The 12,999-nt window shown below is 38.5% G+C and overlaps 1 protein-coding gene across 2 annotated transcripts in view; it reads right to left on the bottom strand.

Annotated features, from left to right (window-relative positions):
* WBP1L (WW domain binding protein 1 like) overlaps positions 1 to 12,999 on the bottom strand; it is a 64,459-nt gene that overhangs the window by 20,586 nt on the left and 30,874 nt on the right. For both annotated transcript variants that reach the window (XM_089509770.1, XM_089509771.1), the window contains exon 2: positions 1,460 to 1,562. In XM_089509770.1, coding sequence (XP_089365896.1) covers positions 1,460 to 1,562 — 103 coding nt within the window. The remainder of the gene's footprint in view (positions 1 to 1,459; positions 1,563 to 12,999) is intronic.

Here is a 12,999-nt window from a genome sequence, read left to right as displayed (position 1 = left end):
GATACATGGGCACTATCCAAAAGGTACCTCAATGCAATCAGCATTCATTTCCCTTTTGGGAGGAAAAAAATGCCTTTTCCTAATTTCAGAATGTGTGTATGTGTGTGTGTGTGTTTATGCATACTGATACATATCTCTCTCTTTCACACACACACACTCACACACACACACACACCCCTTGTAAATCTGTTGAATGGGGCTCAAGTTCACAAAACCTTATGCTGTAAATCTCTTAATCTTTCAGGTGTCACGAGACTCTTTTGTGTTTTCTGTAAGAGACTAACACTGTTACTATTGTGAGAATTTCTGCTATCTAGCACTCCAAGCAATGTATAATGATTATATATACTGTATGTAGTAACTAAACATCTACCCCCCAGTCTGATAGGTTCATTAACTGTGAACATCCCTGTTTGAGCTTCCAATTTAAACTGAGTTTCAAGTGGCCCTCACCCACTGCAGACTCCTAACATTTCTTCAAAGACTCTCCTGCCTCACCACAGTACAAAAAGAAAGAGCTATGAAGTGAGTATAATCAGCATTCTAATGACACCAATGAACTACAAAATCTACCTTGATCACTTCCAGTGGCTTCACATAGATATTAAATAACACTGGATAGGGAATAAAAGCCTGAGGAACCCAACAGGATTAACTCCCTCGTAGTGGAACACTATGAACACCTTTAAGAAACTTCCTGACACAGAGGACTAGAAACATAGCTATGAAAAGACATACATATATAAACTTGAAAAAAAGTTTCCCCTTTGACGTGATTGTCTAATCGTGTCTGACTGTAGGGAGTGGTGCTCATCTTCATTACTAAGCCAAGGGAGCCAGTGTTGCCAAAGACGACTCCGTGGTTATGTGGCCAGAATGACTAAATGCCGAGGCGCACAGAAAGCTGTTACCTTCCCACCAAAGTGGTACCCATTTATCTACTTGCACTTTTACATGCTTTCAAACTGCTAGGTTGGAAGAAGCTGGGACTAGTGACAGAAGGTCACTCCATCATGCAACACTTGGGTCTTGAACTGCTGAACTGCCGGTCTATTGACCTTGTGGTCAGCAGAGTCAGCATCTTAACCGCTGAGCCACCGTGTCCCTATAAACCTGATAGGAGGTACAAAAATATACCACAGATTAAGGAAACTCAAAGACACCAAGAAAATCAGAAGAACTAATACGGGCACAAGATTACTATGCCTATCTCCAGCAAAGGTTATCTTCTATCAGTACAACCAAAGGAGTTTCTTTTCTATACACACATCTGGAGCCTTGACGAAGTAAGCTCCGATAATTATTTTTCTCCAAGTTTCAGTGTGGGATTGAACAGCATCACTAACAATTTCCAAACATTGGATAAAAAGAAGCACACAAGCTGAACCAAAATAGGCATGATTCAGGTTATGAAAAGACATATTTTAAAAAGAAAAAGAAAAACAAGTAAGAGACTTACACCAGAGCTCATAATAGTAATTGCAGCACTGAGACTGTCCACAGCAATGGCCTGTTTCACAGATATAACTCTGATTGTTGATTCCTATGCAGGTTTCTTTGTCCTGGAATGTGAGAGAGAAATAGATTAATAACAGTGCATTTTAAAATGTGAACAAAGCCATATACTTTAAATAAAAACTAAACCTCAGTTACCTGCAGGGTATGTATTAACCAAGGGTTACCTGTTGAAGGTCACAGATAGCCTGTGATCCAAGTTTCTAACTCTAGCCCAGCCTTCAAAATAGAGTGAAAATATTTTAAGCCTAGATTTCCCAAGTGTCATCAAATGTAATAAAATGACTTAGTGATTGACTAGCATTTTGACTCAGAAGACCTCACAGTTGCACCACACTGTCAAAATGAAATCTTTCCACTTCTCTCAGCATCAATTAGTTCCTGAGGCTCCTGAACTCTGCCATCCCCACCAACATTTTGTGCTGGAAATAAATATATAAATAACACACTGAAAATAACAAGAACAGGAGGAGGAAGAGGAGGAGGGGAAAGTGTGTGTAAATCTGCTCTGCAAATAAGAAAATAATGAGAGCAGAGGGCAAGACTACAGTATTTCTGTTATGTTATTTTTCTTTTAGTAGAGATTTCAAAACAGAAGAGGAAGGAAGGAAACAGAGATATAGATAAACAAGGGAATAATGTGTATACTTTCAGTTGTAGGAAAATATGGAGACAAGTGAAGAAGCCTTGATAATGGAACCCACCATCTCTAATTTGAAATGAAACAGTCCAGCACCACATCTGAAATTTTAATGCTTATGTAGACATAGTTTTACAACTCCTTTTCTCCAGTTCTGTCATTTTCCATGCTAACCCACACTATTACTCCTAATCCTGCTAACATATATTCCAGGCTCCCCCGCTCCCCATCCTCATGTGTTTCAGCCGTCCCAGCATCTTCATAAGGACATTTTCCACTTCCAATCTGTACAATGCAACCCTGATCTCACAGCCCTGAAAACGATCAGTACTTAAAAATGGCACTGCGGACACAGAAAGCAATTCAGTTATCAGATTCCACAATGTCATCTAAGTAAAAAAAAAAAACTTTCCAAAAGAAAGTGAAAGATCAACTGTTTTTATGACTGCATAAGTATTTTTGAGCTTCATATTAGGTATTTGTGTTTATGCCCAACACAATGAGATCAATGGACTATTTATGTTTCCACTCTGGCATTTTAATAAATGAAATACATTATTGCTATTTCATGTGTTTGTGGAGTTTTGAGGCCCCATGACTTTTACTTACAGAATCAGCTAAAGTAGTAATTAAAGAAGTAGTAATGCAGACTCCTTTAGAACTGAGTAACATTAACTGTAATCTAATTCTGCTCTGGAATAATTTTTGTCTAATTAACAGTTCAGTTTAAAATATAATAAGCTTTCCAATAAAACGTCTTCCTGGAATATTCCTGCTGTCTAGGACAGAAGCCAATTCAGCCATACTTTATCTTCATCACGTAATCCTCCCTGAAGGCCAGCTTTTTGGACAGCTAAGAGATGGAAAACAACTAACACCCAATAGGACCAATTTCTCTATCCAGGATGTAATGTGGGGGCACAGATAACATGGGTGTTCTAATAATTTCTGGAGTTTTGTTCCATTGCTTTGAAAATCAAGTCACAGCTGGACTGTAACACTATGAAAAGCAAAACAGATGTCTGATCTAGCCTAAATATGAAAGATATAATAAAATATAAAAACATTCTACACCAAAAACAGCACATGAGAGGCATAACAGCAGAAGCACATGGAATTCAGGTTTAGGAAAATGACTTTGTTTTCTTACTAGAATCCAGAGATTGATAAAAACCAAACTGTATCTCAGCAATGAAGGCGCCTATTTTCAGAATGAAGGAACAAAGATGCTCCTGAACATATGCACACAAAGTTTTTATGGCCACAAGTGAACTCAATCGTGTGGCATAGAACTGACTTCTAATACCCACTCTGAGCTTTCTTCTACCAGAGCAGCCTAAGGTTTTTCGAGGGAGGGGTCCCTACTGTTGCAACTACTGTTAAAATAACATAACATTAGAAACACCTTATGATCTACTGGAAATCACTCAAAGATCTACCAATAAATCTATCTTCTCACCTACTTCAGAGGCTGGGAGAGAAAGTGGAAAAGACTGGTTTTGTTCCAGTTTGTGTAGAACACACATCGGCTGCATGCAGCTCCTATATCCCCCCCCCCAGAAGCCCCTCAAATCCCTCAGACTAACCTTTTTCTTGGGGGGGGGGCTAAACAATTGGCTGAAATTTGGCCAAAGTGAAAGCTGGAAATGACAGAGTCACTTTGGAGATGCTGAAATGCATTGCTGCAGTCTGCCAGGAAGGAAAAGGTTGAAAAAAAATGCAACCTACCCATGTGCAGCTGGCCACCCAAGTGCAGATGGAAGTTCTTGGTTGTTAACAAAGCAAATTGTTCCAGGGGCAGAAGCAAGAACTGTCCATATATGAAGACTAACCCAGGATATTAATGTACCTAATATTACTTTGCAATGCGTCCTTTTCCTCTCCTTCTCTCTCCACAGCCAAAAGATAGCAACAGACAGGAGATCCTGCTCCTTCTAACCCAGTCCTCCAGGAAATGCAGCCACTACACTTCCTGCTGCATTGTGTGTTGTAGCACTTCACCATTTGGAACCAGAAGGACAAGACTTGGAAGCAGGAAAGAGTAGTCCTGGGATCTAACTGGGAAAGAACCTACTTTAAACAGATTTATTTTACATTATACTCTGTTAGGGTCAGCTCATATAATTATGGTAAGAAGAATCCCTTTTTACTAAAAGGCAAGAACGCTCAACCCAAACACTAATACAACAACAATGGAATATGTTAGAAGGCCAAGCCCCAGAACAAGTTGATATAATTAACTGAATCTTTGGAGAGGGGCACAAAACCAGCAGCTCACCAAATTATTTGCAATAGTAATATTTCAAACTCTGGCAAAGGAAGTGAATTGTGAGGCAGCCCATATCACAGTTTTTGAGTGAACTCAGAGCTTAAAAACCTCAAGGAATTAGCCCCTCCCCTCATACTGTAAATCTAAATGTAAAATACAGTATGTCATGTGAAATCCACCAATGATTTTTACATAGTATTATTTAGAATGTATAGAATGCTTTAAAATATTCAAAACATCAGTGTGGAATATCAGCTAGAGTGTTTAATGTAGAAGATGAGAGATCCAAGTTAAATCCTTGCTCAGTCATGAAATTTACCAAATAAACCCTAGCCAAACTCTGCTTTCTCGGCTCCTAAACTCTTTGGAGGAACGGCAGAATAAAAAAGAAATAAAACATCAATTAAAAAGATGATTTCAGCAAATGTTGTTTAGAGTTCAGTAAAAAGAAAAGAAAAGATGCGTTATGGGGACTGTTCTTAAGTCACTACAACACACCGTGGCAAGAAGTAAGGGAATGCATTTGCACTTCCATAAGTTAGGACATCCTTCAGAATGCTCAATACAGAAGACAAAAAATTAGCTGAAGTCTAAACAATGGAGTGGGCTCTAACAAGGCTATTAGAAAAAACAGTGCTTTTAAATGATTTTGTCTCTAAGGTTTAAACAAACGCACACCTGTGCCTGAAAATATATTTTCAGTTTCCTCTGAAATCATCATCCTGACTTTGTCTCATGTAAATAAAGCTACATAGTCTGTTATTCCTAAAGGAGATGCAGTCTATTTTTGGATCCGGAGACATGGATATCAGCATCAACATTCCCATCAATACCCACAACCCCAGTAGGAGTTAGCACCCTCCACAAAAAGACAGACATCTGGCTTCCTTTTCACAGTGCCCACATCAAAGTGCTAGGATGGTTACTAAAAGGGGAAACATCTCCTGCCTCTTCCCACACTGCAGAAAGGACACTCCTCCATTTCATCCATAACAAGCTCAAAGAAATCCTGTGGGCTTTAGCTTGTGTTGAAATCATCTCTTCTCTTCAAATCACATTGTTTTGCAAACTAGGATAACTAGACTGGCAAAAACATACTCAAGATTAATTTTCCACCTACTGGAAGGAGCATTTTCTAGACATCCTGGATGCCAACTGGGAACCTGTCAAGCAATTGCTGGAAGTACAGCTACCACTAATTTTCCAGCTAAGATTAAGACCCAGCCCATCTGTGGCTCATGAAATGTCAGTTGCCACTGAGTTCCCTCTTATTCTGAAAAGCTCCAGAAAGAAGGGTATCTTGGACAATGAACAAGGCAGTCACATTCTGTACTGTCTAGATCAAGCTTGAACGTACGCCAACTGTATGACAAAGCACTTTTCAAAACTAGCCAGTGCAATGGGGTATTGATGGCGGGAAGATAGCAGACGTAAGAGCTTAAAAAGAACGTCAATAAACTATCTCTCCCTTGTTTTACAAAACAGAGCTCCCAGAAACTCAAAAGGCCCAGTTGATTCATTAGGCAAAAGAAACTCACTTTTGTTGTTCTTTGTAGATTTTAGACACTAAACTTTTAACTTATTTTAATTGTTATAACCATTGCAGGTCTTTTTTTGAGAAAAGAAGAAGAGAAATGTTTAAAATTATTAAACAACAGCAACCAAACCAATAACGGCAGCTGAAATAAACTGCATCTTACAATGGCAAATGCTCATTTGTTCAGAACTACAACCTAACATGAGAGCCAGCATGATGTAGTGATATAAAAGCAGGACTATGACTCTGGAGACTAGGGTTCAATTCCCAGCTCAGCTATGGAAACCCACTGGGTGACCTTGGCCAAGTCATATGCTCTTAGCCTCAGGGAAAGGCAAAGGCAAACCTCCTCTGAACAAATCTTGCAGGAAAACCCCATGACATGGTTGCCTCATGGTCGCCAAAAGTCAGAAATGACTTCAAGGCACACAACAACCACCTAACATGTAAAACTTATTCCATATGCATAACAAGACACATGAGAAAAACAGAGTTCCTGCAATATTGGAATCAGCAATGTATGGCCCTGGGGTTTGTTTTCATGCCCCCCCCCCCCACTCCACAGGTTATTCTTCTTCTGGCATAAATGGGTCAACTGCCACTTCTCAAAGCCAGATTCATCAGAGATACACCTTTTAAATAGCATGCAGGACTCCTAGGCACTATAGAAATTAAACAAACAAATTAAAAAAAAAACATTTACAGAATGAAAAATAGATTTCCAGGTTGGGGAGGGGGGGCATTTCTGGAAGCCTGTGAAACTTCTGAAGGGTCCTGGGAAATAAACCTGGCCTCAGACTGGTCAAAGTTGCCCACGCCTGTTGTAACACTAATCTGTGGCTTAGGCCTGTGGCTTGAGATAGGCCATTTAGTCCCCATAGAACAATACATGCTTTCTAGCATGCATATTTTCAGTCATTGAAATGGCCCTACATTTTTTATTTATATGCTTGCTTGCAAGCATAAATAAAAAGAAACTGGAAAACCCATCACCCAGCTAGATTTTACCAGTTTACAGACACTGCTTTTTTCCTGCTGGTCAGGTATCCACCATGTAGCTTCTTTGGCTTATAAACTATAATGTGGTTTATAAACTTATACCTTCTTTCCAACTGCAACCCTTGTGTTCATGCCAAACTTTTAAATTTTAAAATAAAATCAATGGTAACTTTACATATTAAAATTTAAACATAATAAAAATACTACCTTTCCAATGCAAAAACACACCTCAGAAGACATGAGCTTTAGTGGTGAAAGATTATGAAATTAGTTCTGGAGTATAGTCATTTTGTCACTTGGATATTACAGAAATGCAGGAAGGCCTTATAATCACTTGAAAATTAAAAATGGCATCTGATATACAGCTACAACTGAGAATTGCTGAGCACATATTTTGCTCACAGAAAATCCTAGATTCAATCTCTGGCATCTCCAATTGAAAGGAAAAGGCAGGAAGTGTTATGAAAGACCTCTACCAAAGACTACAGAGGAGACAATACTGGGACAGATAGACAAATATAAGGCAGCTTCCTTTTTTCCTATTAGGTTCTGATAAATGGTCACTGCCTTTTGGAAGAGAATACACACTGAATTCTTACAAATCACAAATGGAAACCTGTTTTTGGAAGCTAGATTTGCTATTTTTGAGGGCACTAACAATTTCTCACACAAGGAAGGAACTGATCACTTACCTTCTTGTGGGAAAGCTCAGTCATAAAAATCATCCAATAAATTCTTTATGCAACCTGAGTAACTAAAAAGTATGATGCACTGAATTGTCTAATGTTGGTGTTAACAAATATGAATATATTTTGATATATAAAAGTTTTCCGGTATCTTCATTAGTTTCTAGTATATGTACTTTGTGATACATAGTGCTGGGACACTTTGCTATTCTCTCCCTATTGTTTTGGACTTGTCTGAAAAATTGACATATCTGTTCAATCTCTGAACAACCTGATCTAAATAAATTCATTTGGTGTAAAAGCACTGTATTTCTGATACCAACATGAGAGTTTTCTGCACAACTATGATATTCTCACAAATCTCTATGGAAAGGTTTGCTTGTGTAGCTAAATGTCTTTCAGTATTTGTAGCCTTGGTTTCCAATTGATGTCTTTCTTAAAAAAAAATTAATTGTAAACTACCCTATATCCAAGGATCTCGGGGTGGTGTACAACAAATAGTGCTGGCATTCCTCTTTGTACTAGGTACTGTTGTGGTTTGTTCTATAACAATGAAAATCTTAAAATTAAAAAAAATATATAGAGAGAAATGTCTGCCTCCAAATCCCAGTGAGAGTCACAAAGAGGAGCATTGCTCACTTTAAACTCATCCTGCTAAATGATAGGCTCAGTGCTGTCTAGCTGAAAGTGTATTTGTGTACCTTTGACCAGAGATTACAGAATATGCTAACCTGAAAAGCTAATTTAAATCCAGATTTCCATAAATCTGCTTGCTGGTATTGCCACAGATAATGTGACATCCCAACTGATGAGGGAATAGGAGCAGTCAAAGCCTTGTCAACTCAGGGCCAAACCAGAGTGTATGCACAGATATGTATGTGCGCATGCACACACACACACACACACACACACACACACACACAGCTCTGCTGTGTCTCTCTTCTTGAGGAATAGCAAAGTTAGATGAGGAAGGGAAATGCTCCTTTGTCCTGCCCAGCCTTTCCATTTGGGAAGGACTGGATACAGAGGCATACCTTGGCAATGTAGTCTGAAGGCATGGATGGGACAGTATAATGTTACACAGGGACATTGGGAACTGCCTTATACTGAATCAGGGTGTGTCTGTGTGTGTCTGTGTGCAAGCGCCTTCAAGTCACCTGTTGACTTTTGGTGACCCCATGAAATTCATAGGCTTTTCTCAGGCAAGGAATACTCAGAGATGTTTTTGCCAATACCTTCCTCTGAAATAAAGCCTACAGCCAGTACCTTCCTCTGAAAGAAAGACTTGGATGGTGGTCTCCCATCCAAGTATTAATCAGGGATGAACTTCTCTATCTTCCACGATCAGATGGGATTGGGTGCCTGAGCACACCTTTATGAGCTTTTATTGGTAGTGTCTCTCAGGATTCCTTCCTAGTCATGCCTCAGTTAAGTGAAGAAGCTACAGTATTTTCCTTGGGGGTCTCTGATTTAAGCACTAACCAGACCTGATCTTAATTAGCTTCTGAAATCAGGCAAGAGTAGGTATGTTCATGATGGCGATCCATGCTTTATTGCTAATTTTATCTCTTTCAGAAAAGCAAACATTATTAGAAAGCAAAGCATCATTAGAATTTATTTTTAAAAATTGGTCCACTGAGCTACTTCATATTCCTTTTGAGGAACCGGCATGATGACACACACTCAAGGAATTCTGAATACTGAGCAAAGCTAAGTAACTTGCAAATGCTACTTTACCAGTCTAATATTCTAATCACACTACTCTGATAAAGGACCATTGCTGAGGTGGAGATGCACCTCAAATAACAAGTGTAATTTTTTTAAAAACATTTTGCCTCCAAAAACCAGTGCTATAAGTAATGATGCAGGAATCAAATTATAACTTGTGGAAGATCCAAATATCTAAGTGGTTTCACAGATCTCATGTCACTAGCAATGACACTCCACTAAATATGGCCACATTCTTCACACACAGATCTTCTTCACTGATTTAAAACTCCAATTTGAAAGGGTATGGAGGCACTTGGTTATTCTTAAAAGACAGGTGGGGTTTCCCAAGTTCTTGGCCCTCCACGGCATTTGAACCTCTCAAGGTGCCCAGTACCCTGTTCAAATTTAATGGGGGAGGAGTGCCCAAGATCATTTTTAAAAATGCTACCTGCAGCAGTACATGCCCTCGGAACATCCCTGAAGCCCACCTTTAAAACCCACTGAAAACATGGGTTTGGGTTAAAAACTGGATGACAGATATGGGATGTATAAACTGGAAGTATAATTCCAGTCATTTTAGGAGCAGACTTCTAATTGAAATTTGGGAAAACAGCTCATCACAAGGATAAAAATCAGCCCCCAGCCCACTACAATTGCTGCCCTCTGCCATAACATCCTACCTATGGACATTCAGAAACATCATCAGGATCTTTCATTTTCTTTCTTCCCTTTAAAATATCACACAGTCTACACTCCCGATCTTCGACTTATTGAAGTGAATGAATAAAAAAGAGGAGGCCGATATATCTTTGACACAGCAACATAACAAAAAATCACCAATTTGTTCTTGCAGACAGTTATGACAAACCAATTTTTTTGCTAGAATCCAAAGATATAGCCATGTTAGTCTACAGAATCAGAATGTATAAAGATCTTGTAGCACCTTTGAGACTAAATGAAAGAAAGAAGGCAGCATGAGCTTTCATAGACTTCAGTCTACTTCCTCAGATGCTGTTATTTTTTGCTGTTGCTGTTGTCATTTGGTGCCTTCGAGCCATTTCTGACTTATGGCAAGCCTAAAGTGAACCTATAGTAGTTTTGGGTTTTTTTAGCAAGATTTGTTCAGAGATGGCCTTCCTCTGAGGCTGAGAGCATGTGACTTGCCCAAGGTCACCCAGTGGGTTTCATGCCTGGAATCTAATTGTGGCCTCCAAAGTCATAGTCCAACATTCAAACTATTATGCCAAGCTGGCTGTCGCAAATTGGATTTAGCCACAACAAAGTTTTATCATACTTTAAGTATAGTTATAAATATACCCTAAGGTACACCTAAATATTACTTTGTGTGTTGTGTGCCTTCAAGTCATTTCCAACTTATGGTGGACCCTATCAGGGTTTTCTTGGCATGTTTCTGCAGAGGTGGTTTGCCATTGCCATTCTCTCAGCCTGAGAGAATGTGACTTGCTCAAGGTCAGCCAGTGGGTTTTCATGGCTGATAGGGATTCGAACTCTGGTCTCCAGAGTCCCAGTCCAATGAAAAATCATAGTTTGTTCCCCTGTTTCAGTTAGATTTACTGTAAAATTCAAAGCAGCTATCAGTTTGAGCCACATTACTTACCTTGTTTAGTTAAATTTTACAAGTTTTTACATCTGGTACAGATACTTTTGCAGATAATATTACAACCCCTTGTGCATCAACATGTACAACATATTTAAGTTATGTGTTAGGAAGTACAATCCTAAACCCCTCATGTAGCCATTGAATTGGGGTTAAGAAAAGACAGAACTGCCCCTCTACCAATGAGGTAGCACATCCACTCAAGGCATATGATAGCCTGTGGAATGCTCTGTAGTTGTACTGCAAGCAGATTCTTCATTGGTAGTGCATCCCAAAACAGCTCATTCTGGAGGAGTCCTGAATCAGCTTTGGACCCATAGCATCCAAAGCCCTTTGTTTCTTTGAGAGGGCCCGTTAACTAGGACAAGCTTCAAGAGTTACAGTTAATGAGGGGAAGAACTTAAAAAAAAAAACAAAACCCCTCTCTTACACACATACACACATTTATATACCTGTCACCCTAGCTGGAATAAACTGGCAGAGATTAAACAGGGGTGGCTCTTCCCTTCCATCACTTTACTCTCTCCCACAGAGTTGCTGTGTAAGACATTATTATGTTTCTGACAATTTTTAAGTCATGTAGCTCATTCTCAAAGGTCAAAATACCCATCTGCAACTTTAATGTACAGTACTTGCTTATAGTTAAATCAGTAAGAAGGCTGAGATTAATGTTGCAAACTACTTCTTCTGGGTATTTACCCAAATCATATTTCAATATGACTAAGTTTTATCATTTATGCTTCTATAGTCATGCAATTTAACCTAGGAAATCAGCAAATATAATATGTTAGTCCAAAACCAGCAGCTCACACAGAGTAAAATACTTATCATATTTACATAGGAAAGAGCTGTTTATACTGGAGAGAAACAGCCATCCCTTCAAGTGGACAGTAATGAACACAGCAACTACTGGTACTTGTGGTGCCCTGTTGTCAGACCAGAAAATGTGAACAATTCATCTGAACTTCAATTTTGGAAAATCTTCTAGTAAAAAAAGGTGTTTTAAGATCCCCAAACGATATTTCAAAGTTTTATGTACAAAGTATGTGACTGTGATAGGCAATGGGGCTTGAATATTGAAGTCTTGACTAACCAGCCAACTATCTAACTGCTTTATTCTCTAGTTCAAAAAAGCTATTTCATATATTTAACACATGCAGATTTCTGCTAAGAAAAATGACAAACCTAGTTGGCTTCTGGAAAAGGAACTGACTGGACCCTGTAAACAACAGACGGGGTAAACATTAAGCAATAAGGAGCTCAGAACAAAAAACACCTAAACAATGATTAGTAAGCAAACAGTTTTCAGACTGGATTATCTCCTCTGAGACTTCTCTTGTCAGTAAACAAGATCTTAACAGCAACAAATACAACTGAAGGTCCGAAGGTACCCAAATTTCCTTAAAGGAGATATGCATGGATTGAAACATTCCTTAAGTCACGTAGCTATCTACTGATGATGTAATTTCAGTGTAAAATGGTCCAGAAGAATTCTGATAAAATTTCAACATTCCCGGAGCAACTAAACACATCAAACAAAACTTTTCTGATGCTACTGTTGCATTTAAATTGCCAGCACACAATTTTCTTTTTCTCTGCTAAAACAAGGACCACACTGTAATCCTACTTTTATTTAGAATTTTACAGATAACCTGAATTAAGTTTACTTTGCCTGCTGCAAGTAAGTATTGCACTCAACTGCAAAAGGTCATTGTACGAGAGGTAGTTCTTACATCACTTTAAAAACAGCTTTATATAAGACAAAACAGATTTATTTTTAAAAAATTATCAAACAACTATAAACGGAGGATAGCCAGTTCATTTCTACAAATTATTTTTCTGAAAATAAAAGATGCAATACTTGACTAGCAATAAATTAAAAATAAAATATTATTTTATAAGCTTCCCAGTTAAAAATACTCAAAACACTCCCAAACTGCTTCTTTTCTACCTAGTAGTATAGGTAGTTTGTAAAGGCTATATCATACATGCAAATAATCGCATTTTGCTGCTAGAAAAAAACAA

This window comes from Sceloporus occidentalis, unplaced genomic scaffold, assembly GCF_023333645.1.
Source record: "Sceloporus occidentalis isolate IW3139 unplaced genomic scaffold, rSceOcc1.0.p SCAF_2, whole genome shotgun sequence".
In the NCBI taxonomy this organism is placed as follows: domain Eukaryota; kingdom Metazoa; phylum Chordata; class Lepidosauria; order Squamata; family Phrynosomatidae; genus Sceloporus; species Sceloporus occidentalis.
This window is presented reverse-complemented; position numbering and strand designations above follow the sequence as displayed.